At 55.5% G+C, this 27,041-nt stretch overlaps 1 protein-coding gene across 1 annotated transcript; it reads left to right on the forward strand.

Moving 5' to 3' along the window:
• The first annotated feature begins 3,547 nt into the window (after positions 1 to 3,547).
• LOC142566574 (uncharacterized) lies at positions 3,548 to 26,817 on the forward strand. Its single transcript, XM_075677411.1, has 3 exons — positions 3,548 to 3,824; positions 6,559 to 6,667; positions 23,553 to 26,817. The coding sequence occupies exons 1-3, from the start codon at positions 3,548 to 3,550 to the stop codon at positions 26,815 to 26,817; spliced, it is 3,651 nt and encodes a 1,216-aa protein (XP_075533526.1).
• Positions 26,818 to 27,041: the final 224 nt, after the last annotated feature.

Raw genomic sequence — 27,041 nt, forward strand, 5'->3', positions numbered from 1 at the left:
CTACTACTTCTTGTTTTCAAACACGCGGCGTGCGCGGTCGGACAGCGCGTGTGCTACAACTTTTGTAGCAGAACCGCACGGAACGCCATGGGGCTCAGCAAAACAACACACACTAAGCAAGTATGGGGCGCGTGAGGCGACTCTGCGCGAGCGGCCACGTTGGCCTGCATGCACTAATTACCACGGCGCGTGTTTCACACACCGAGGATGATGAGGCGGTCGTTGCTGCACGTTTACTTAATTCTGATGTAGCGCAACTTTTTTAAAAGCAGGCAGCCCTCATCCCTCCTTTTTTTTCTTTTTACCGTTTTGTTTCTTCTTGTCGTTCGACGCGCTTTTGCGGGCCCTGAGGTGTGCCTCTATGGCTGCTAGAACTAATGCCATCGGTCGCTCCGTCTGCTAGAATGCCCTCTCGGCGGCCGCCCGCACGTATGCTCCGGACTGAAATTCAGAGCCGCATTGCTGTAGCGGTGGCTGGCGAGCGGAAATGGGTGCGCACGTTCACGAAGCAGCACTGCCTAAGGGGAAATTTTACACTGTTATTACAAATGTAGCAGTAGTAAGTGACTTTGAAGTGGGAAAAGAAGAGATGCGCGCGCTCTCCGCATACTGCATAGCCAGCGGTTCCGCGCGCGCGCCCTGCGTAGCTGCCTTCGCACGGGCGATGGGAGAGGGAGGAGTGAGGAGCGGCGCAAACAGTTCCCTCGCTCTCTTCCGTCCCCTAGAATGCTGAATTGGGCTCGCGCGCGCGTCTTAGGCTGATTTCGCTGACGTTATCTACGAGGCTACGTAAGCTATCGCGACGAAATTTGACGGTCGTGTAGGCACCAGTCAGCGGTGCCGGCGTGCGAAATTTGAAACGCCTGAGGCGAACAGAGCATGAACGCGCCCTGTTTCGCGACTAGTGATCAAGTGAACGATGTTGGCGTGGCGGAGTTTGAAGCTGTGCGCACGGTGTGCTTTGCGGCAATGACCAGGGTGCACTTGAAAGCGTAGCCGAGCTACCGGTGAATAGAACGAGTAATAATAATTATGAGAAGACAATAAACTTGTTCCTGGGGCGAGAAACGAGCAGTGGGTGCGTGCAACATAGCACAATAACATTGTTGACACGTTTGTTTTTCTCTTGGCGAGTTGAGCAAAAGAAGGAGGGAGGCGGGTTGAACATCAGCCTACGTTGCAGTCAGAAATGCCAAAAAGAAAAAACATAAGAAAAAAAAAAGTAAACTCCGCGATTGTGTTGCGCAGCCACATGTCGTGAACTCAGTGCGTGGCCTAAGCAGGGCTCAGTGCTGCCACCCGCGACTCACCCGCGAAGAGAGGCCGCGCTGCCCGTGAGCCAATCGGCGCGCGTTTCACCTCCTCGCCCTTCGGCGCGGCTTCCTCGCTCAGTCGCGGCGCAAGGACGCGGCATTCGCTTTCCTGACTCGCTTCGAAGCAGCAGCAACAGCCGAGATGTCTGGACGTGGCAAGGGCGGCAAGGGGCTCGGCAAGGGTGGCGCGAAGCGTCATCGTAAGGTGTTGCGTGACAACATCCAAGGCATCACCAAGCCAGCCATCCGTCGCCTCGCTCGCCGTGGTGGTGTCAAGCGTATCTCTGGCCTGATCTACGAGGAGACACGCGGTGTGCTCAAGGTGTTCCTCGAGAACGTGATCCGGGACGCCGTCACCTACACTGAGCACGCCAAGCGCAAGACCGTGACAGCCATGGACGTCGCGGCTCGTCGCGCTCGGACGCGTCAGTGTTCTCTACTGATGGCGATCGGCTCCTCGCGGATGTTCACCTCGGCCCTTCCGCGCCTGCTATACCCGCGCCTCCTGGGCGGGCGGACGGCCGAGGGCATGCCGACTCATGTTCCGAGCGTGGGGCCGTCGATGCCGCACTTTCGGCCTCCTTTCAACGTGCCATTGATTACCACAAACAAATCACGGATATCATGTTTGATAACAACTGCAAACTCACTAATCACTACCGGTCACAAATCTTGGGCCTTTTGAGAGGTCTGATACAGGAGTGTGCTGATCTGCGTGCGGTCGCGGCCCGGCAATGCGGACGGGCTGACGAGTTGCGGCACCAACTGGCGCGGGCTGGAGCGGCTGGTCCGGTGCAGTGCGCGGCTGCTGTTCCTTCCGCGACCCCGGCTCGTTCCTACGCCGCGGTGGCCCGAGATGGCGGTTTGGCACCTCATGCGGGCGCGCTTGGCATGCCGACTCCGGTCGCCTTCGGCCCGGCGCCTTCGGCTGTCGACGTTGCCGTGGAGGACGACTTGCCCAGGCGAGAACACGCACACGTCATGTTCCTGTCACCACTCACCCCTACCACCACTCCCGCGAAAGATCTCTCCCACGTCCTAAAAACTAACATCGACCCGGCTAAGGAAAACATCAGTGACATTACTATTCGAAAGACGTCCCGCGGCCTCACTGTCCTCACCAACAATTTACCATCTGTCCTCCGACTTAAAGAGGCGATCGAACAAAATATCATCACTAAAACGACTATGTCGGTGCGACTCGTTGACCGGCGTAAACCTCAGGTCAAGATCACAGGCGTTGATCCCGATGTCCCGGCAAGCACCCTCGTCGCGCAGATCAACTCGCGCAATCCTGATGTCAACCTCGACCCTTCGACGTCTGACGTGCGCGTGTCATTTCGGGAACGGTCAGGCAATTTCACTCATGTACTTGCGGTGACCCCCGCGGCGTTCCGGGCGCTCACGAGCCGCGGCCGCGTCACGGTGGGATGGACATCTGCCACCGTGGTGGAGGACCTGCACGTCCCCACGTGCACGTTCTGCGCCTCGTACGGCCATCCCCGGCGTGCCTGTCCTCTGCGCGATCAACCGGAGCGAGCGGTTTGCACCCGCTGCGCCGGCCAACATCTCGGCGAGCAGTGCACCGTGCGCATAGGAGATGCGACGGTGTGCTGCAGCGAGTGCCGTCGGGCGGGGCGGCCGAGCTCGCACCCGACGGGCGATAGGGGCTGCCCTCTTTTGATGGCTCGCATGGCCCGCCTGCGGTTGCGAACCGATTATGGCTAGCTTCCATCTGATGGCCCCTCTGTTGCAGCGCGGCGGCTCCGCCTTGTCCGCGGCGGTCGGTGGCTTTTGCGTGCGCGGGAGACTGCGCACCTCGCCGGCGGGGGCGGGGCCGCCGTGCCTTCGTCACTCCTTTGATTTTGGCTCCTCGTTACATCGCCTTCCTTTCGTCTCTCAACTCGAACCTGTACCCTGCGTCTTCCTACCCGTTTTCGCGTCCCCATTTCGTCCGTGTTCCTGTCTCCGTTGTTCTGTCCCCTTCTTTCTCTCACACCACCTTTTTTTCGTTAGCATTCTCTGCCGGCCGGTTGCAGTTTCAGGGCAGCTTTGTCCTCTTCTTAGGTTTTGGGCTGCTCCCTCTTGGCTGTGGGTCCTGCCCTTGATCGGTGGGTCTCGCCTCTTGCCGGCCTTGGCTTCGTGCACACGGTTTTGGTGCTTCCGCTGGCGCTTTTCCTGGCTCTTGCTGAGTGCGCGTATTCATTTTGCTGACATACCTGTGCTCACCCGCAATGGCTAGCGCCACTCCTCTCAAATTCATCCAGGCTAATCTTGCCGGTACGCGCGATGCCACCAAGCTGCTCGTGGAGCGCATGATCGCGGGGGACTTCAGTTTTGCGCTGGTGTCCGACCCGCACATGCGCGACAATCGCATGCAGAATCTGCCCCGGTCCATCGTTTCCTATCACGCTCCCGAACGCCCGCGTGTTGTCTTGCTGGCGCGGGCACCTGACTTTGACATCTTTCCTGTCCACTGTTCCCAGCTCGTCGTTGCGCTCCGCTGCGAACGTGCTGGGAACGCTTTCATTGTCGTCGCGGTCTATGCGCCACCTCATCGCCCGTTGGACCCCATTCTAGATGAATTGAGCCTGGTCGTTTCTCAACATCTCACCCACAGCTTTATCTTGGGCGGCGATTTTAATGCGAAACATGCGTTGTGGGGTCCTGAGGGGGGCGATGTGCGCGGCGCTCAACTTGTGCAGTTCGCGTGCGCGAACGATTTGCTCATTTTAAACAATTGTGCCTCCCTCCCCACCTTTGAGACTCCCTATGCTCGGTCATGGATCGATGTCTCCTTAGCATCATTCTCCTTGACTGGGCAGGGCTATAGCTGGTCGGTATGCGAGGAGGAGACGCTGTCCGACCACCGCTATATTGCATTCACTCTTTTCGCGGCCACGACTACACCGGTCCGTCGTCTTACCAACTTCGCCCGCGGCCAGATATTAGAATGTCTCCGGGACCACAAGTGGTTCCGCGGCGTCTCCCGGTGTCAATATTCCACGTCCACTATGCTTGACGTCGTGTTACAGGGGTTCTACTCCACTTACAACACCCTCTGTAGACGCTACATTCGCACGGTCCGTCCACGCCGCGACGGGGCAAAGTCTTGGTGGTCGCCTCTCTTGCAGGAAGAGCGAGCCAGGGTGCGCGCGATGCGCCGGCGTTTTCAGCGCGCGCGCGACCCTGCCATGCGTACGCACTTTCGAGCTCAATATGCTGCCGCCCACGCTATCTATAAGCGCAATCTGCGGCAATCGAAGGCTGCGGCTGATCGGGCGGCATGCCACGACCTTACGGCACGGTCCCTCTTTGGTATCCCTTTTCGGACCGCTTTTGACAAAATTCCCCCTCTCCTCTCTCTTCCTCCGCTCCAGGGTTTGGACGGTATTCTAACCACGTCCGTCTTAGACTCGGCGACCCTCCTGTTACGGACGCATGTCGCTTTCGATGACCCCACCGCTGACAGCGACTATCATAGTCGCATCCGGACGGTGGTACAGAGTCCGTATCCTGAGGTGCGGAATGACTGTCCCTTTACCGCGGCCGAGATCGAACGAGCGGTTTACCGGGGCAATCCGCAGTCGGCGCCGGGACTAGACGGGCTTACTGCCATGTTCATCCGCCACCTGAACCGGCTACATCCGCGTTTCTTCTTTGATGTCTTTAACGCCTCTCTCCGTTTGGGCCACTTCCCCTCCGTGTGGAAGGTCGGCCGGGTTATTTTTATTCCTAAACCCGGTCGCCCCCCTTCTCTTCCTTCCGCGTATCGGCCAATCGTCATGAACTCTATATTCGGCAAGATCTTGGAACGGTTGCTAAATTCCCGCCTCTATTATTTTCTCCACGCCCACAACCTCCTTCACGCTCAACAATTTGGATTTACTCATGCACGGAGCGCCCCTCTGGCTCTGCATGTCCTCCAACGTCGCCTCAGTGCGCTGAAGGCTGATAAAATCCCGGCGGTTTTGATCTCCTTAGACTTTACCGGTGCGTTTGACAGCGTGTGGCATGATTCGGTGTTGTTTTTTCTGCGCCAACACCGCTGCCCCGCCAATCTTTACTTCCTTCTTAAATCCTTCCTAACGGACCGCCAAGTAGTCTTCCGGGCGAACGCGGGCGACGCGTCGGCGCGTCCGTCCATTGGCAGTCCTCAGGGCTCCCCTATTAGCCCATTACTGTGGAATTTAGTCATCTTCTCGTTATTAGACCTTCCATTACCACAGGGGGTACACATCCAGGCTTATGCCGACGATACTATTATACTCGTTTCCGGTTCGTCGCGCTTACAGTTGCAGGCTCTTGCAGAATCTGTACTCACCTTGGTTTGCAATTGGGCACAGCAAAACAAGGTCAAAATTAGTTCCGAAAAGTCCTATTTCGTCTTTTTCAACAATGGGCACATTGGCACATCTAAGCGGCGTCCCTCCATTAGGTTGGACGGCGCTTATCTAAAAACCAAAGACCATATTAAAATTCTCGGCGTGGTCTTTGATGACAAACTTAATTTCCACGCCCATGTTGATTTTCTTAAAACCAAAGCCGAGGTATTGGTTGCGCGATCTCTTAAATTTTTACGCATGCATTTTTCGCTGCGTCCCGTGCTTATACGGCGTCTATATCGACAGGTCCTGCTTCCTGCGATTGTTTACGCGTCTCCGGTGTGGTGGCCGGCTTTTCCGTCCTCCTTCCTCACCACACGCGTCTTGTCGGTTCAACGCTCCCTTCTCGTCGCCCTGACCGGTGCCTATCATACAACGCGCACCACGGCACTGCACATCCTGGCCAACTGTCCACCTTTGAATGTGGAGTTAGACAGGTTGGGGGCGGAGTTCTCCATCCTGACTCTCCGCCAATTCACCCATTATGGCCAGGTCACGTTCGACCCGGCCTCCATCGCGCGTCCATTCGACGCCTGGTCGCGTCACCCGTGCATGGCCTGTCGCTTTTCCTTCACCCGCCTGACACCTTCCCAGGCTGCCCTCCATTCTTCCTTGCCGGTATACCATGTGTACTCGGACGGCGCCTTCACGTCAGTCGGGGCAGGCGCGGCGTACGTGGTGTTCGGCCCGCGCGGTCGCCTTCTCGCGGTGCGCAAATACAGGATACCCAATGCCACTAGCGCATATGATGCTGAGGCTATTGCTTTTGACGAGGCCCTCCTGTTTCTAATGAACAGGCGTGGGCCTTGCACAACCCACCTCTACACTGACTGCCTGTCACTCTTGCGGGCGATTTCCAGCCTTCATCATACAGATGCACGCGTCTGGCACTTTCAGCAAGTGCTGCGCCAGCTCCACCTCGTGGGTCACCGCGTGCGCCTATTCCATGTCCCTGGCCACCAGGGCGTAGTGGGTAACGAACTGGCAGACGAGGCCGCGTCATCGGCGCTCCGCCGTGGTATACTTCGTTCCTGCCCGACCTCAGTCCGGTCGGTCCGGAAGACTCTCTTTGCGGCTTCATTCCAACAGTGGCACTTGCACTGGCAGCGTGAGGGCCTCGGTACCAGTCTTTATCGATGGGTCGGAAGTGTCTACGCAATCCCCTCTTGGTTCCCCCCGCCTCGTCTGTTTACGCATTTTTTCACCGGCCACGGTCATTTTCCCTACTACCTCCATCGGTTTCGACTTATTGCCTCCGATCGGTGCGCGTGTGGTGCCTCTCCTGTCGATGACCTTCATTACTTGACCTCCTGCCCACGCACTGCATTTGTTGTTTCGCGGTTGTGCCGCCTTCATCATGTCCATGCCCTTTCTCCCGACCTGTACCCCGCGCTCATTAAAACCCCTCGATCCCGCGCCCTGCTTCTGCAACTCATCCGGCTTATCACCCTTTCCGTTCCTCCTCATCCTGTTCCTGTGCCTCCTCTTCTTCCCGACGCCTACTAATTTGCTTTCTACTGCTGCCCTCGGTTCACCTTTTCATATTATTTTCGCATGACTGTTCGTGGCCATCCACACTGCATATGCCAACTATGGCGGGGCTTCCCCGTGTTGGATGGTCCTAACTGCATGCTCCATTCACATTTCTTTCCTTTTCATCTTTCCCCCATTGTATAGTCTCCTACCCTTTGTGCAGCTGTCCAGCCAGCCGACCGTGGGCGTCTCCACTGCGATGACCTTTCTCCGGACTCTCCCAGTCGCCTCAGCGTGACACGACCACACGGCATGAGCGCGCCCATGAAGACAGCCATATGCTTCGGTTCTTTTTACAATAAACCACCTGCGCGTCACTGCGTGGGCATTGTTGGGTTGCCCTGCGGACGGGGTGCGTTTGGGAGCATGCGCTGCTTGCAGACCCTGGAGGCAGTTTTACTTTCCTGCTCCCCCCTTCTCTTCCCGTCTATTTGTTTATTCCTCATTTTGGCCTCCTTGTTGGCTTGCCTCCGGCTGTTTTCTTTTATCAATTGGCTTTTTCTCCAAACCTGATTTGGGCTGCCTCGGCGGCCCCTTTTCATTTATTTTTTATTCGGCTTTATACCCGTTATACCTTAACGGTGGTGCGGGTTTGCCCCTCCTTTTCTTTTCCTTTCCTTTTGACCTAGGGGCCACATAAAGCCATGGACGTGGTGTATGCCCTCAAGCGTCAGGGCCGCACCCTCTACGGTTTCGGAGGCTAAGCAGCACGCGTGCGCGGCGTCGTCTGCAAGCAGCGCATCAGCTCCTCTGAAGAACCCAACAGCCCTCTTCAGGGCTACCCACTTGGTGCTTCGGCAGTGATGCGCAGGATTTGCGATCTCCTGCTCCGTTGACCCTCTTTTGCATGATGCCATTATCTCGCGTTCGGCCGTACGAGACACGCGCGGTAAACTTTGGTCAGGTGAGCGAGCGCAAACGCATGTATTCATAAGGCGTGGTAGCATTGTTTTTTCGCCCTCGCAAGGCGAGCTTTGCTCGATTGCATTTGCGCTCGCCACTGTGTGTTGTGTTGCTCCCATTTCACCCGCCCTCAGTCTGTCCGAGTTGCGACGTGGCGGTCGTTCGTGCAGCTCAGTTGTCGCCTTTGGTTGGACCCTGATTGAGGCAACCAGAGTGGACTGATGATTAAAAGAAAGAGGTAATCGTAAGCTCGTCGATGCGCATTTTTGTCGCTTTGAAGTGGCTCGCTTCTTCTACTCCCTTAGAGAAGAGTATGAGCCGGGCAGTAGCACTCGGTTACATACATACGCCGAGCGTGACGGTCAGCGGGCGCATTTAAGTTAAGTAAGTTTGATATGTTAAGCCCCATATTTCACAACAATAGCTGATGTGGGTACGCAGCGAAGCAAAGCGCGAGGAAAATATTGCCGGGCACGGGCCAGTGTGTAACAGCTGAAAGTGAGTTTTCTACAGACGGCGGTTATTTGTTCTTTCCAGTGCAAGCGTTAAGAGGAAGCTTCAGCTCAAGTGCTCCTATCTAAATGCATGGAAAAGGAGAATTCGTTTTTCTCGGCAACCACTGCACCAAATTTGACGAGGTTTGTTGCATTTAAAAGACAAACTTAAAATCTAGTGACTGTTGGTTTCGAATTTTTGAGTTAGATTGTCAATTTTTTATTAAAAATTGGCAAAAATCGAAAATTTTCAAAAAACGGAAACTATCAAGTTTACAACTCTGTAACTTAACCACTAAAAATGATAATACAATTCTGTGAATTGCATCTAATAGTACATCTAAAGCGGACAAAATTGATATGTTACACATGAATATAAAAAAATTTAATAATAGAGAAATACAACTTTTGCAAAACCGTTGTAACCAACGTAACAAATTCACGTAAGATGTAAAATGACATATTGAATTTGTCCGCTTTGAATGGTCTAATGGATGCCGTTTACAGAACCGCGATATCGGTTCTTGATGCAGAGCTGTGAATTTATAAACTTCGTGCTTCTGTTTTTTTTTCAAACGGTCAAATATTTGAAAATCGTTTTAAGAAAATTCAAGCCCTAAATCGAAATCCCGCTTCCAACAGTCACTAGAATTTAACTTTCTCTTTCAAATGCGACAAATTTCATCAAAATCGGTCCAGGGGTTATCTCAGAAAAACGTTTTTGCGTTTTACATGTATTTGAATAGGCCGCGTCGGAGTTGGGCCCGAGCTATAAAGCTTCCTCTTAAATGATTGAGCCTACGCGCGACGCTGTGCCTGAGCGGCATTCGCATGGCTTCGTTGGTTTGCGTGCGTCGGAGAAACAATAACGAGCCAGCCCTCTTGCCCTACGAGCTGGGCGGCCGTAAACTACCACCGTGCGATTCACAATTGTGTAACTCTTTTGAGCGACGCAAATGAATGCAAAGGTGAGATTAGCTAGGTAGCTGTCGCTAGAACCGGGCTCACTGCGTTGTATTCAAATGGACGAGGGTGCGCGCGGTAGACAGCGAGGCGCGTGCTGTTTTCATACTTGTGTACAGGGTCACAGTGGCATTTCTTGTCAGCGCGCTGTAGGGTGATAAGCAGTTGGTTCGAGGCCAACGTGGCTCTTCTTGCAAGACAATGCACTGCTGAGTTGCCCAAAACAAGAGGAAAATAAAATAAAGGAGCAGAGCGGTGAAGTGTGCTTACTGAGACAGAAATATGCTTGCACAGTGCAGGCTCACTTTCTCTCGTTATTTCTGTACGACTGGCCCTTTCGTCATGCGTGCGTGTAGGCGATGCTGGGCGACCCTTGTTCGCGCCATATACTTAGATCGGTAAGGAAGCGGGCGCTGGACATGCGCTGTATTTAAAGAAAACAAACTTTTTCGAGCAACGTATTTGTGCATGCCACACGCCGCGAGAACGGGGCAAAAAGAGAGAGAGGGACGAGCGGCCGCCCGATGGGGGAGCGGTGCATCACGTATTTGTCGAACTCTTCGCCGCCAGAGGGAGCCACCTGTCCTACATGTGAACATTTCTCCTTGTGGCAGCTCATGTCCGGCGTATTACGCGCTGTGAGGCGGTTGCGTAATGCCATGGCATGGACGCGCCAAAGTGCACAAGACTACCTCCTGCCGCTGCATCCCTGGAATATCGTGAATGTGCAAGCTGCTGTAGAGAAAAATTCCGAATTCGAACCGGCTCCCTCACTCATGGCACATACATTGGCACGCCAAGGTAAGGGAAGCTGAGACACGCCGGCCGTCGTCATTGCACGGATTTCGCATTCGTGTTGCGTTTAATGAAAGCCAAGCTCGCGCCTATTATTTTACATTCGTCCCACGAAGCCACCGGGAACTGCGCCTATGGCCTTGATGTATATAGCAAAGTGAGGTGATGGCTAAACAGGTAAACAAATGGGGAAGGAACAGTCAGAGAAAATGTACGGGCCTCTTGCTTTGAAGAAACGCGGCACTTTTGGTTATTTCTTTTTGTCTTGTCTATGTAATGATTACTGCTGCGAAGTCACTGGCATGCGCGCGCAAAGGGAATAGACGAGGACGAAGCAAGGCGTACACAGTGCGCAATGAGGTCATACCGGTCGTGCGTGTAGCTCGGAGGTAAACTCTAAGTAAGGCATCGGAACACACCCAAGAGAAAACAACGGGTTGTCACGAGAGAACTACTGCAGCCATGTAAACAAGCTGCTTGTTCCATCTGAGAAAAATGTGTGGTGGTGCGGTGACGTCTCTCTCTCTTTTTTTTTCCCCTTCCATAATGCACGAGTACTGGCAGGTTAAGAAGTACAAAGTTTCATATCTCAACAATACAAAGCGGTACCGCGATCGTGTGAATTGCACGCAACTACTCACGGAAGTTCTGTCTAAAAAATTTTATCCCATCGAAAACGCCTGTGATGTCTGTGAAGGTATTGTAAAAGTCATACTCACACATGACTGGTATATCTTATCGAGGCGTATAAATTGTGTTCCCTTTATACATATCGCCTTGTGCAATTAACAGAATTTCCAAATCCGGTTCCATTGCTGTGTGACGGAGCTTTAAAGCGCACAGTCGAACTGTTTTTTCTCTCTTCCATTTCACAGTTTTCCACAATCACTGAGAAAAAAAATAGTAAAGAAAAAAGAGGCAGCGCTCGGCATCAGTTGAAGATCGCGCTGTTGCAGGCGCGGCATTTGAACATTTTCTTTTACACGCAATTAGGCGCACCAAATTCGGTGCATTAGTTGGCGAGGAAATAGATTTCTCCCGGCGGCTGCCGAGCTGGAGCTTCGCTATGACATGACATCGATGCCGTCGATCCTGTGGCGAAGTTGCGTGCGGGAATGCAATCGAAAAAGCTAGCTGACGAAATGTACGCACTGTATGGAGCAAAGTGTTGCGTTTGATGATTGTTTGTCAAAACATGGTGTCCCTTGCAAGCGCGAAAACTGCGCACCGAATACGTGGCACGGGGAAGCCGCGCTTGGGATCGCGCCTGCGAAGCATTGGTTGATGCTACCTTGACATATTGTTTAAGGACCCTTCATACATATGGAAGTACCGCTTGCCTATCCACAGTTTTGAAGCCCCAATTAGTTGTCCAGGTCTCCTAACGCGCGTTCAACACCTGTCAATATTGTATTCCATATTCGCTCTTAGAGCGGAAGTGCATCGTTTTCTCTGTAACTCTGAAGTGGTGCTGCTAGTCAGTTTGTCGTTAATCTTTGCGAGGCGCATGCGGGCCTCGCGTTCTTCTATGCGTGGACGGGAAAGTGCGGTACTGGCATGTGTGCACATGCGAGACGGTTTGCTGCCGAGTGCGGCCAAAACACGATGCAGTTGCCCCTCGAGAAGGCACCGTGGCGCGCACTTATAGTTCGTGAAACGAGCATCAGCATGATCAAAGCAAGGCAGTGGACAAGCAATAATGTAGCCTAAACATGCCAGCCATCTCCGTCGCGCCGAGATCGCGATAACAGCTCCGATGGCGTTGGGCGTGGAGCGCTAACCACTGTCGAGATTAGTGGTGTGGTCTCACACTCGGCACTGGCAATTGGCGACGCGCGGCGGTATAAACGAGATTGTGGTGTTGGCTGAAACGAAAGAGAACAGCGCGGCATGCTGTCGTGTTTAAACTCAATTAAACCGCCTGCGAATGTGCTTTCCTTAGCCGCGAACAAGGCGCCCGCGCGAAAACGTGCCTCCTCCAGCATCCTGGCGAACGGCGGCGGCGCGCGCACCGCCCGAGACGGCTGTGCGGGCGCTGGCCAATCGGCGGGTGAGTTGGAGAGGAGAAGAGTAGTGCGGCGAAGCACGACGCGCGCGGCGCAGGGGTCATTTTCACTCCGGCAGTCGACGAGTTCGGACGCTCGCTCCGTTCGCCATGGCCAGGACCAAGCAAACCGCCCGTAAGAGCACCGGTGGGAAGGCTCCGCGTAAGCAGCTTGCTACCAAGGCTGCTCGCAAGAGTGCACCTGCCACAGGTGGGGTTAAGAAACCGCATCGGTACAGGCCTGGAACCGTGGCCCTTCGTGAAATTCGCCGCTACCAGAAGTCGACCGAACTTCTCATCCGCAAGCTGCCGTTCCAGCGCTTGGTGAGGGAAATCGCTCAGGATTTCAAGACCGACCTCCGATTCCAGAGTTCGGCTGTGATGGCCCTTCAGGAGGCCAGCGAGGCATACCTGGTCGGTCTCTTCGAGGACACCAACCTGTGCGCCATCCACGCCAAGCGCGTTACCATCATGCCGAAGGACATCCAGCTGGCCCGGCGCATCCGTGGCGAGCGCGCCTAAGTTCGGCCGCTGTCTGCGCCGCAGCCTCGGTCAGGCAAGCAACACAAAACGGTCCTTCTCAGGACCACCTACATGTTTGCTTCGGCCACGGGAGCACGCGAGACCACGTACTCCAACCGTACCCTCTCGGTCTGTCTGTTTTGTTGTTATTTTTTATTATTAATATTTTTTTTTGTGTGTGCCTGTGGTGGGCTGCCGGTGCGAGGTGGTGCCTGTTTGGTATGCATATGGTAAGTATTGCGCGCCTTCGAGCACGAACAAGAAGAGAGAGGGGAAAAAAAAATTAAACAATATGCGTGTTCGTTGCAAAACGGTGCGCGCATTCATGCGAAGAAGCCGCGCCCGAAAACGAAATTAATGCGGCCGATGTGGCGTGCAAGCTTTTGTGTATTGGTATGCCATGCATGCGTTTGTTCACGTTCCTCATGCATACCTGCCTGGCTCATAAGTGCATGCTGGTTGCGGATATGGCCCATTTTTTGTTTGTTTGTTTTTAAGGGCCCAATCGCCTATCACATTCCACTACGCGAATCGTACGCTAATTGCAGTGAGGCTCGTCCCTGTGCACCCCCGGACACCCGGAAGCTCGCTTTCCATCTACATTCGTGCACTGAAATGCCAGCTAGCTAGCAGCAGCGTCAGTTCAAGAGGCACGGTTGCGCTAATTCAAACAGAGGGAAACGGGCGCAGAGAACGGGATTGCCAAGCAAAACCCTGCCGTCACACGCATTTCGGTGGTCCTGACAAGGACCGTTGGGTTGTGCGACGAGCGCGACTGTAGTCCGGCGGCTGGGAGCTCGCTTACGCCTTCTTCTCGGTCTTCTTTGGGAGAAGCACAGCTTGGATGTTGGGCAAGACGCCGCCCTGCGCGATCGTCACGCCGGAGAGCAGCTTGTTCAGCTCCTCGTCGTTGCGGATGGCGAGCTGCAGGTGGCGGGGGATGATCCTGGTCTTCTTGTTGTCACGAGCCGCGTTGCCAGCGAGCTCGAGCACTTCGGCAGCCAGGTACTCGAGGACGGCCGCGAGGTAGACGGGAGCGCCCGCTCCGACGCGCTCGGCGTAGTTTCCCTTGCGCAGGAGACGGTGGATACGGCCCACGGGGAACTGGAGACCCGCGCGGCTGGAACGCGTCTTGCTCTTGCCCTTCGCCTTGCCGCCTTTGCCGCGTCCGGACATGCTGGTGCTGTTGATGCGTAGACTGAGTAGCAAGCAACGACTTGCACAGTGGCGATCTGTGAGCGATTTGAGCCGTGCTCGTAGCGCCTTCGCCGCTCTCGCCGCCGCCGGTCCCAAAGGAAAGCGCGAGGGAAAGGGAGAGAAGCCGCGCGGACCAATGGCGAGCGCGGCTTTGCGGGGTCGCGTGAACACCACCCTCCCGCGATAAAAACGCGGCGCGCGCGACCGGTCGCGCGTATTCCGATCTCGTTTGCTCGGCTACTGACATGCCTCCCCAGCCCAGCGGTAAGGCCGTGAAGAAGGCCGGCAAGGCGCAGAAGAACGTGCGCGCCACCGACAAGAAGAAGAAGAAGCGCCGCAGGAAGGAGAGCTTCTCCATCTATATCTACAAGGTGCTGAAGCAGGTGCACCCGGACACTGGAGTCTCCAGCAAGGCCATGTCTATCATGAACAGCTTCGTGAACGACATCTTCGAGCGTATCGCCGCGGAGTCGTCCCGTCTGGCTCACTACAACAAGCGCTCGACCATCACGAGCCGGGAGATCCAGACTGCCGTGCGTCTGCTGTTGCCCGGAGAGCTGGCCAAACACGCCGTGTCCGAGGGCACCAAAGCCGTCACCAAGTACACCAGCTCCAAGTAGGCGACCGAGCGCTCGTCCGCGCAGCCAACACCCAACGGCTCTTCTCAGAGCCACCCAAAGTGTCTGCATTGGCATTGGGATGTAGTGAGAATCTCGACAATTCCGTCCGTTCCCTCTGTTCGACGCTTCCTCGTTTACACACACCCGGCGCGCGCTGTCGTATTCTCATTGCGACAGCGCGTGTGCTGAAAGTTTTGTATCAGACACGCACACAACGCCATGCGCGCAGCACAACAACACACACAAAAAGGGACTCTCACGGGCCGATAGGCCCGTGAGAGTCCCTTTTATATGATATATGCACTTTTATTATAGATATATGCACTGCATATATCTCTCAGCTCGTGAAATCCTAATCGACGCCTTGGACTCCCCATAGCCCGTCCTGAGGACTTTCTCGTTTCCTAGGGGTTTTGCGCTTTTACTCAAAAGAGCCTTCCCAGCTCATTGAGTTCTTTGAGTCGTCGAACCTTACCACGCTGCCATAGGCCCCGTTTCACGCTTCTCTCTCTTTTTTTTTCTTCACGGCCTTCCGCTCGTCCTCTTTAATCTTTGTTTATCTTGGCTCCTTTATTCTCCTTACCCTCCCCCGTGTAGTACTGTTGAGGTGACCCCCTAAGCGAGAGACAGCTACGGTACTGCACTCTTCTCTTCTTTTACCATCTCAACGGCACTTACTACTACTTCTTGTTTCCAAACACGCGGCGTGCGCGGTCGGACAGCGCGTGTGCTACAACTTTTGTAGCAGAACCGCATGGAACGCCATGGGGCTCAGCAAAACAACACACACTAAGCAAGTATGGGGCGCGTGAGGCGACTCTGCGCGAGCGGCCACGTTGGCCTGCATGCACTAATTACCACGGCGCGTGTTTCACACACCGAGGATGATGAGGCGGTCGTTGCTGCACGTTTACTTAATTCTGATGTAGCGCAACTTTTTTAAAAGCAGGCAGCCCTCATCCCTCCTTTTTTTTCTTTTTACCGTTTTGTTTCTTCTTGTCGTTCGACGCGCTTTTGCGGGCCCTGAGGTGTGCCTCTATGGCTGCTAGAACTAATGCCATCGGTCGCTCCGTCTGCTAGAATGCCCTCTCGGCGGCCGCCCGCACGTATGCTCCGGACTGAAATTCAGAGCCGCATTGCTGTAGCGGTGGCTGGCGAGCGGAAATGGGTGCGCACGTTCACGAAGCAGCACTGCCTAAGGGGAAATTTTACACTGTTATTACAAATGTAGCAGTAGTAAGTGACTTTGAAGTGGGAAAAGAAGAGATGCGCGCGCTCTCCGCATACTGCATAGCCAGCGGTTCCGCGCGCGCGCCCTGCGTAGCTGCCTTCGCACGGGCGATGGGAGAGGGAGGAGTGAGGAGCGGCGCAAACAGTTCCCTCGCTCTCTTCCGTCCCCTAGAATGCTGAATTGGGCTCGCGCGCGCGTCTTAGGCTGATTTCGCTGACGTTATCTACGAGGCTACGTAAGCTATCGCGACGAAATTTGACGGTCGTGTAGGCACCAGTCAGCGGTGCCGGCGTGCGAAATTTGAAACGCCTGAGGCGAACAGAGCATGAACGCGCCCTGTTTCGCGACTAGTGATCAAGTGAACGATGTTGGTGTGGCGGAGTTTGAAGCTGTGCGCACGGTGTGCTTTGCGGCAATGACCAGGGTGCACTTGAAAGCGTAGCCGAGCTACCGGTGAATAGAACGAGTAATAATAATTATGAGAAGACAATAAACTTGTTCCTGGGGCGCGAAACGAGCAGTGGGTGCGTGCAACATAGCACAATAACATTGTTGACACGTTTGTTTTTCTCTTGGCGAGTTGAGCAAAAGAAGGAGGGAGGCGGGTTGAACATCAGCCTACGTTGCAGTCAGAAATGCCAAAAAGAAAAAACATAAGAAAAAAAAAAAGTAAACTCCGCGATTGTGTTGCGCAGCCACATGTCGTGAACTCAGTGCGTGGCCTAAGCAGGGCTCAGTGCTGCCACCCGCGACTCACCCGCGAAGAGAGGCCGCGCTGCCCGTGAGCCAATCGGCGCGCGTTTCACTTCCTCGCCCTTCGGCGCGGCTTCCTCGCTCAGTCGCGGCGCAAGGACGCGGCATTCGCTTTCCTGACTCGCTTCGAAGCAGCAGCAACAGCCGAGATGTCTGGACGTGGCAAGGGCGGCAAGGGGCTCGGCAAGGGTGGCGCGAAGCGTCATCGTAAGGTGTTGCGTGACAACATCCAAGGCATCACCAAGCCAGCCATCCGTCGCCTCGCTCGCCGTGGTGGTGTCAAGCGTATCTCTGGCCTGATCTACGAGGAGACACGCGGTGTGCTCAAGGTGTTCCTCGAGAACGTGATCCGGGACGCCGTCACCTACACTGAGCACGCCAAGCGCAAGACCGTGACAGCCATGGACGTGGTGTATGCCCTCAAGCGTCAGGGCCGCACCCTCTACGGTTTCGGAGGCTAAGCAGCACGCGTGCGCGGCGTCGTCTGCAAGCAGCGCATCAGCTCCTCTGAAGAACCCAACAGCCCTCTTCAGGGCTACCCACTTGGTGCTTCGGCAGTGATGCGCAGGATTTGCGATCTCCTGCTCCGTTGACCCTCTTTTGCATGATGCCATTATCTCGCGTTCGGCCGTACGAGACACGCGCGGTAAACTTTGGTCAGGTGAGCGAGCGCAAACGCATGTATTCATAAGGCGTGGTAGCATTGTTTTTTCGCCCTCGCAAGGCGAGCTTTGCTCGATTGCATTTGCGCTCGCCACTGTGTGTTGTGTTGCTCCCATTTCACCCGCCCTCAGTCTGTCCGAGTTGCGACGTGGCGGTCGTTCGTGCAGCTCAGTTGTCGCCTTTGGTTGGACCCTGATTGAGGCAACCAGAGTGGACTGATGATTAAAAGAAAGAGGTAATCGTAAGCTCGTCGATGCGCATTTTTGTCGCTTTGAAGTGGCTCGCTTCTTCTACTCCCTTAGAGAAGAGTATGAGCCGGGCAGTAGCACTCGGTTACATACATACGCCGAGCGTGACGGTCAGCGGGCGCATTTAAGTTAAGTAAGTTTGATATGTTAAGCCCCATATTTCACAACAATAGCTGATGTGGGTACGCAGCGAAGCAAAGCGCGAGGAAAATATTGCCGGGCACGGGCCAGTGTGTAACAGCTGAAAGTGAGTTTTCTACAGACGGCGGTTATTTGTTCTTTCCAGTGCAAGCGTTAAGAGGAAGCTTCAGCTCAAGTGCTCCTATCTAAATGCATGGAAAAGGAGAATTCGTTTTTCTCGGCAACCACTGCATCAAATTTGACGAGGTTTGTTGCATTTAAAAGACAAACTTAAAATCTAGTGACTGTTGGTTTCGAATTTTTGAGTTAGATTGTCAATTTTTATTAAAAATTGGCAAAAATCGAAAATTTTCAAAAAACGGAAACTATCAAGTTTACAACTCTGTAACTTAACCACTAAAAATGATAATACAATTCTGTGAATTGCATCTAATAGTACATCTAAAGCGGACAAAATTGATATGTTACACATGAATATAAAAAAATTTAATAATAGAGAAATACAACTTTTGCAAAACCGTTGTAACCAACGTAACAAATTCACGTAAGATGTAAAATGACATATTGAATTTGTCCGCTTTGAATGGTCTAATGGATGCCGTTTACAGAACCGCGATATCGGTTCTTGATGCAGAGCTGTGAATTTATAAACTTCGTGCTTCTGTTTTTTTTTCAAACGGTCAAATATTTGAAAATCGTTTTAAGAAAATTCAAGCCCTAAATCGAAATCCCGCTTCCAACAGTCACTAGAATTTAACTTTCTCTTTCAAATGCGACAAATTTCATCAAAATCGGTCCAGGGGTTATCTCAGAAAAACGTTTTGCGTTTTACATGTATTTGAATAGGCCGCGTCGGAGTTGGGCCCGAGCTATAAAGCTTCCTCTTAAATGATTGAGCCTACGCGCGACGCTGTGCCTGAGCGGCATTCGCATGGCTTCGTTGGTTTGCGTGCGTCGGAGAAACAATAACGAGCCAGCCCTCTTGCCCTACGAGCTGGGCGGCCGTAAACTACCACCGTGCGATTCACAATTGTGTAACTCTTTTGAGCGACGCAAATGAATGCAAAGGTGAGATTAGCTAGGTAGCTGTCGCTAGAACCGGGCTCACTGCGTTGTATTCAAATGGACGAGGGTGCGCGCGGTAGACAGCGAGGCGCGTGCTGTTTTCATACTTGTGTACAGGGTCACAGTGGCATTTCTTGTCAGCGCGCTGTAGGGTGATAAGCAGTTGGTTCGAGGCCAACGTGGCTCTTCTTGCAAGACAATGCACTGCTGAGTTGCCCAAAACAAGAGGAAAATAAAATAAAGGAGCAGAGCGGTGAAGTGTGCTTACTGAGACAGAAATATGCTTGCACAGTGCAGGCTCACTTTCTCTCGTTATTTCTGTACGACTGGCCCTTTCGTCATGCGTGCGTGTAGGCGATGCTGGGCGACCCTTGTTCGCGCCATATACTTAGATCGGTAAGGAAGCGGGCGCTGGACATGCGCTGTATTTAAAGAAAACAAACTTTTTCGAGCAACGTATTTGTGCATGCCACACGCCGCGAGAACGGGGCAAAAAGAGAGAGAGGGACGAGCGGCCGCCCGATGGGGGAGCGGTGCATCACGTATTTGTCGAACTCTTCGCCGCCAGAGGGAGCCACCTGTCCTACATGTGAACATTTCTCCTTGTTGCAGCTCATGTCCGGCGTATTACGCGCTGTGAGGCGGTTGCGTAATGCCATGGCATGGACGCGCCAAAGTGCACAAGACTACCTCCTGCCGCTGCATCCCTGGAATATCGTGAATGTGCAAGCTGCTGTAGAGAAAAATTCCGAATTCGAACCGGCTCCCTCACTCATGGCACATACATTGGCACGCCAAGGTAAGGGAAGCTGAGACACGCCGGCCGTCGTCATTGCACGGATTTCGCATTCGTGTTGCGTTTAATGAAAGCCAAGCTCGCGCCTATTATTTTACATTCGTCCCACGAAGCCACCGGGAACTGCGCCTATGGCCTTGATGTATATAGCAAAGTGAGGTGATGGCTAAACAGGTAAACAAATGGGGAAGGAACAGTCAGAGAAAATGTACGGGCCTCTTGCTTTGAAGAAACGCGGCACTTTTGGTTATTTCTTTTTGTCTTGTCTATGTAATGATTACTGCTGCGAAGTCACTGGCATGCGCGCGCAAAGGGAATAGACGAGGACGAAGCAAGGCGTACACAGTGCGCAATGAGGTCATACCGGTCGTGCGTGTAGCTCGGAGGTAAACTCTAAGTAAGGCATCGGAACACACCCAAGAGAAAACAACGGGTTGTCACGAGAGAACTACTGCAGCCATGTAAACAAGCTGCTTGTTCCATCTGAGAAAAATGTGTGGTGGTGCGGTGACGTCTCTCTCTCTTTTTTTTCCCCTTCCATAATGCACGAGTACTGGCAGGTTAAGAAGTACAAAGTTTCATATCTCAACAATACAAAGCGGTACCGCGATCGTGTGAATTGCACGCAACTACTCACGGAAGTTCTGTCTAAAAAATTTTATCCCATCGAAAACGCCTGTGATGTCTGTGAAGGTATTGTAAAAGTCATACTCACACATGACTGGTATATCTTATCGAGGCGTATAAATTGTGTTCCCTTTATACATATCGCCTTGTGCAATTAACAGAATTTCCAAATCCGGTTCCATTGCTGTGTGACGGAGCTTTAAAGCGCACAGTCGAACTGTTTTTTCTCTCTTCCATTTCACAGTTTTCCACAATCACTGAGAAAAAAAATAGTAAAGAAAAAAGAGGCAGCGCTCGGCATCAGTTGAAGATCGCGCTGTTGCAGGCGCGGCATTTGAACATTTTCTTTTACACGCAATTAGGCGCACCAAATTCGGTGCATTAGTTGGCGAGGAAATAGATTTCTCCCGGCGGCTGCCGAGCTGGAGCTTCGCTATGACATGACATCGATGCCGTCGATCCTGTGGCGAAGTTGCGTGCGGGAATGCAATCGAAAAAGCTAGCTGACGAAATGTACGCACTGTATGGAGCAAAGTGTTGCGTTTGATGATTGTTTGTCAAAACATGGTGTCCCTTGCAAGCGCGAAAACTGCGCACCGAATACGTGGCACGGGGAAGCCGCGCTTGGGATCGCGCCTGCGAAGCATTGGTTGATGCTACCTTGACATATTGTTTAAGGACCCTTCATACATATGGAAGTACCGCTTGCCTATCCACAGTTTTGAAGCCCCAATTAGTTGTCCAGGTCTCCTAACGCGCGTTCAACACCTGTCAATATTGTATTCCATATTCGCTCTTAGAGCGGAAGTGCATCGTTTTCTCTGTAACTCTGAAGTGGTGCTGCTAGTCAGTTTGTCGTTAATCTTTGCGAGGCGCATGCGGGCCTCGCGTTCTTCTATGCGTGGACGGGAAAGTGCGGTACTGGCATGTGTGCACATGCGAGACGGTTTGCTGCCGAGTGCGGCCAAAACACGATGCAGTTGCCCCTCGAGAAGGCACCGTGGCGCGCACTTATAGTTCGTGAAACGAGCATCAGCATGATCAAAGCAAGGCAGTGGACAAGCAATAATGTAGCCTAAACATGCCAGCCATCTCCGTCGCGCCGAGATCGCGATAACAGCTCCGATGGCGTTGGGCGTGGAGCGCTAACCACTGTCGAGATTAGTGGTGTGGTCTCACACTCGGCACTGGCAATTGGCGACGCGCGGCGGTATAAACGAGATTGTGGTGTTGGCTGAAACGAAAGAGAACAGCGCGGCATGCTGTCGTGTTTAAACTCAATTAAACCGCCTGCGAATGTGCTTTCCTTAGCCGCGAACAAGGCGCCCGCGCGAAAACGTGCCTCCTCCAGCATCCTGGCGAACGGCGGCGGCGCGCGCACCGCCCGAGACGGCTGTGCGGGCGCTGGCCAATCGGCGGGTGAGTTGGAGAGGAGAAGAGTAGTGCGGCGAAGCACGACGCACGCGGCGCAGGGGTCATTTTCACTCCGGCAGTCGACGAGTTCGGACGCTCGCTCCGTTCGCCATGGCCAGGACCAAGCAAACCGCCCGTAAGAGCACCGGTGGGAAGGCTCCGCGTAAGCAGCTTGCTACCAAGGCTGCTCGCAAGAGTGCACCTGCCACAGGTGGGGTTAAGAAACCGCATCGGTACAGGCCTGGAACCGTGGCCCTTCGTGAAATTCGCCGCTACCAGAAGTCGACCGAACTTCTCATCCGCAAGCTGCCGTTCCAGCGCTTGGTGAGGGAAATCGCTCAGGATTTCAAGACCGACCTCCGATTCCAGAGTTCGGCTGTGATGGCCCTTCAGGAGGCCAGCGAGGCATACCTGGTCGGCCTCTTCGAGGACACCAACCTGTGCGCCATCCACGCCAAGCGCGTTACCATCATGCCGAAGGACATCCAGCTGGCCCGGCGCATCCGTGGCGAGCGCGCCTAAGTTCGGCCGCTGTCTGCGCCGCAGCCTCGGTCAGGCAAGCAACACAAAACGGTCCTTCTCAGGACCACCTACATGTTTGCTTCGGCCACGGGAGCACGCGAGACCACGTACTCCAACCGTACCCTCTCGGTCTGTCTGTTTTGTTGTTATTTTTTATTATTAATATTTTTTTTTGTGTGTGCCTGTGGTGGGCTGCCGGTGCGAGGTGGTGCCTGTTTGGTATGCATATGGTAAGTATTGCGCGCTTTCGAGCACGAACAAGAAGAGAGAGGGGAAAAAAAAATTAAACAATATGCGTGTTCGTTGCAAAACGGTGCGCGCATTCATGCGAAGAAGCCGCGCCCGAAAACGAAATTAATGCGGCCGATGTGGCGTGCAAGCTTTTGTGTATTGGTATGCCATGCATGCGTTTGTTCACGTTCCTCATGCATACCTGCCTGGCTCATAAGTGCATGCTGGTTGCGGATATGGCCCATTTTTTGTTTGTTTGTTTTTAAGGGCCCAATCGCCTATCACATTCCACTACGCGAATCGTACGCTAATTGCAGTGAGGCTCGTCCCTGTGCGCCCCCGGACACCCGGAAGCTCGCTTTCCATCTACATTCGTGCACTGAAATGCCAGCTAGCTAGCAGCAGCGTCAGTTCAAGAGGCACGGTTGCGCTAATTCAAACAGAGGGAAACGGGCGCAGAGAACGGGATTGCCAAGCAAAACCCTGCCGTCACACGCATTTCGGTGGTCCTGACAAGGACCGTTGGGTTGTGCGACGAGCGCGACTGTAGTCCGGCGGCTGGGAGCTCGCTTACGCCTTCTTCTCGGTCTTCTTTGGGAGAAGCACAGCTTGGATGTTGGGCAAGACGCCGCCCTGCGCGATCGTCACGCCGGAGAGCAGCTTGTTCAGCTCCTCGTCGTTGCGGATGGCGAGCTGCAGGTGGCGGGGGATGATCCTGGTCTTCTTGTTGTCACGAGCCGCGTTGCCAGCGAGCTCGAGCACTTCGGCAGCCAGGTACTCGAGGACGGCCGCGAGGTAGACGGGAGCGCCCGCTCCGACGCGCTCGGCGTAGTTTCCCTTGCGCAGGAGACGGTGGATACGGCCCACGGGGAACTGGAGACCCGCGCGGCTGGAACGCGTCTTGCTCTTGCCCTTCGCCTTGCCGCCTTTGCCGCGTCCGGACATGCTGGTGCTGTTGATGCGTAGACTGAGTAGCAAGCAACGACTTGCACAGTGGCGATCTGTGAGCGATTTGAGCCGTGCTCGTAGCGCCTTCGCCGCTCTCGCCGCCGCCGGTCCTCGTTGTGTGCGGGGATTTTAACTCCCACAACAGCGCGTGGGGTTCAAGCCACACGGACAGTAGTGGCCGCGACCTGCTTGACGCCATCCAGCGGGCAGCTCTGCTCGTAGCCAACACGGGCTGCGTTACTTTCACCCGTCGTGGTTCCGAGGGAAGTGTGTTGGACCTCTCGCTAGTGTCGGAGCGCTGCCACTACACCTGGCGCCGCAGCCCCGACATGCGAGGGTCCGACCACTACCCAATCCACCTCGAGCCCCGCCACGCCGCCCACCTACCGACGCGCGCATACAGTGTTGTGAATTGGCCGCGATTCCGGGAACTGTGTGCTACAGTGCCAGTCTCGGAGGGCGGCCTCTTTTTCGAACACATCGCGCGGTGCGCGCGAGCCGCGTCGACTCGCTGTGTTGTGCCGGCCGGGACGCCCGTTCCCGACATGAAACAGCTGAACATCCGCGCTGCGCGTCGCAGAGCCGAGAGGATAGCGTTGCGCTCGGGTAAACGCGAGCATTGGACGCTATACAACCGCCTCGACGCGGTATGCCGTCGCCACGCGAAGCAGCGCCGCAACGCCAGCTGGTCCAGCCTCTGCTCGTCGCTGGAACGGGCGAGTGTGCGATCAAGCCCGTGGCGAATCCTGGGAGCAATCCTGCGGCCCCGCGTGCCGCGCTGCCCCGCCCTCTCCATCGCCGTGGCGCGCGGCATCACCACCGGGCAGCTGGCCGAGCTGCTCGCAGAGACTTTCTGCCCGCCTCCCACCATCCGTGCACCAGCGCCGTACGTGCTGCAGCCGCAACCGCATCCAAGGCGCGAGCTGCTTGCGCCGGAGCGGTATTTCCCAACGGCCGGGATCCTCGAGGACATCAGGGCACTGTGCGAGACTGACTTCACTCTCAGTGAGCTTCGCACAGTGCTCGCGTCGCGGAAGCGCCGTTCAGCTCCGGGTTCCGATGGCGTCACGTATCAGATGCTTCGGAACCTGGACGGCGAACAGCTCCTGCTGCTGCTCGACGCCTTCAACGGGGTATGGCGGACCGGCAGCATCCCGGACGAGTGGAACGAGGCGGTGGTCGTCCCGCTGCTCAAGGCGGGCAAGGCAGCCAACAACCCTGCTTCGTACCGGCCCGTCTCGCTCACCTCCGCGGCTGGCAAGGTGCTCGAGGCCATGGCGCTGCGGCGGCTCGAGTGGATTGCGGCGGCGCTCGACACCTTTGCGGCGGAGCAGAGCGGCTTCCGGCGACTCCGGGCCACTGCGGACTGCCTGGCCGACGTCATCGCGACGCTGGAGACAGCGAAGCGCCGGGGCGAGGCAGGCTACCTCATCCTCCTTGACGTCGAGAGTGCCTTCGACCGGCTGCCACACGCCACCATCATGGACGCACTCGATGCACTGGGAGTGTGCGGACGAATGCGGAGTTACGTTGCGGCGTTTCTCGGCGGCCGGACGATGCGGGTGCGCGTCGGGGGAGCGTACAGTCGACCGCGTGCGGTTGTGACAGGAGTGCCGCAAGGCAGTGTGCTTAGCCCATTCCTGTTCAACCTCGCGCTGGCACGCATCCCCGACTACATTCCCCAGCTCCCCGCGCATGAGGTTCGCGTCGCAGTGTACGCGGACGATATTGCGTTGTTTGCGAGCGGCCCCACCAGCGTCGGCTTTGCGGTGCGTGCGTGCGTGCAGCGCGCGCTGGATGGGGTCGATGCTTACATCAGCGGCATCGGCCTCACCCTCTCGGCATCCAAGACCAAGGCGCTCATTGTACACCCAAAGTACAAGGGGCAGTACAACACGCCGGGCTTCACCCTCCATGGAGTGCTGCTTCCGTGGGAGAAGCGTGTACGTTACCTTGGCCTTGTGATCGACCGACGACTGAACTGGTGTTCTGCAGTGGCTGACTTGCGGAAAGGTGCCGCGCAGGTGGCGGGCGCCGCGCGCTCCCTACTCGCTCGTGGCCAAGGCTGCTCGCCGACCCTCGCGCTGCGCCTCTACAATTCCGTGGCCTCGGCGCGGATCCTATACGCGCTGCCCCTGGCGGACCTGCAGCCGACGCAATGGGAGGTGATGGACGCGGATCACCGAGCCGTCGTACGCCAGTTCCTGTGCCTCCCGCGGTCTTCACAGAGCGGCGCCACTCTCGCCGAGGCGGGGGAGACGCCCATCTCTCTCCGTGCCGAGGGGCGGGCGCTCAACCACGTGGAGCGCTTGCATCGCTCGCGGCACGGCCAGCAGCTGATCAGCCGGCTGCACTCTCTCCCGAGCTCCGGCATGGGTCGGCGCGTCGCCGATTTCGCCAACCTGGTACGGGGCGGCGCCACGTGTGCGTGGCTTGCTCCGCCCCCGCATCGAGAGCGTCGTCTGCTCATCCGTACGACCGTCCCTGGCGTTCGAGGCAAGCGCAACACACCGCTCTGCGCCTTGCAACAAGAGACGGCTGCAGCCATCAACGAGCAGCTGGCTGGCCGGGTGCTCCTGTTCACTGACGGCTCTGTCTTGCGGGACGGTGCTGCCGCTGCCGCGTGCGTCGCCCCTTCAATCCCGGCGCACAGTCAGTGCCGCGTTTTGAGCGCGGTCTCTTCAACGCACGCGGAGCTGGCGGCCATCGACTTGGCAGCCGAGCTGATCTTCCGGCGGCGCATCCCTGCGGCGGCCATCCTGACGGACTCCCGCGCGGCACTGCACATGCTGGCCAGGGCCGACCAGGGATCCCCGCTAATTCAGCGCCTCCTACGCAAGATGCACGGCGTGTGCGAGCAGGGCTGCGACCTCGTTCTGCAGTGGGTGCCTGCCCACATTGGCATACACGGGAACGAGGAAGCGGACCGGCTCGCGAGGGCCGCCCACACAGCGTCGGTGCCTCGATCGCTCGTTGTGACTCCCTTCGACGTCGCCCGTCACACCGTGGCTGGCACGTTGCGAGCGAGACACTCGGACGCCCGCGTCGCCAGTGGCAACCCGCCGAGACTCCTGCCGCGAACGGGTCTTCATCGACGAGACCGGGCGCTGCTGCTCCGCCTCCGCATCGGCTGCTACCGCACCGCAGCAAGGACTCACCGCCTCCAAGGTACGGGGAGCCCCTTTTGCCTCAAGTGTGCCGATGTGGAGGACTTAGAGCACGTACTTTTACGGTGCCCAGCGTACTCGGTACAGCGTGACACGCTCACGAGCGCCTACCGCCGCCTTGGCCTGCCGTGCGACAGTACCGATGCGCTTCTGTTCCCGGCGGCGCATTCATCAGTGACCGGGCGCGCCTTCGCGGCGCTGCTCGCTTTCTTGGACGGCGCCGAACTCTACGAGCGGCTGTAGCCGCCGCGCCTTCCTGACGTGCCTTACCGCTGGGTTATCTCTCTCTTCTATACTCTGTTTTCTTCGCCACCCTTTTCATCCCTCTCCCCTCACCCGTACAGCGCCGTGGAGGTGCCCTCGCACGAGAGGCAGTAACAGCGCTGTACTTATCTCTTCCTTTTCCCCTTTAAAACCACTCACACACACACACCGGTCGCGCGTATTCCGATCTCGTTTGCTCGGCT

Source organism: Dermacentor variabilis, unplaced genomic scaffold (assembly GCF_050947875.1).
Source record: "Dermacentor variabilis isolate Ectoservices unplaced genomic scaffold, ASM5094787v1 scaffold_121, whole genome shotgun sequence".
Taxonomy (NCBI): domain Eukaryota; kingdom Metazoa; phylum Arthropoda; class Arachnida; order Ixodida; family Ixodidae; genus Dermacentor; species Dermacentor variabilis.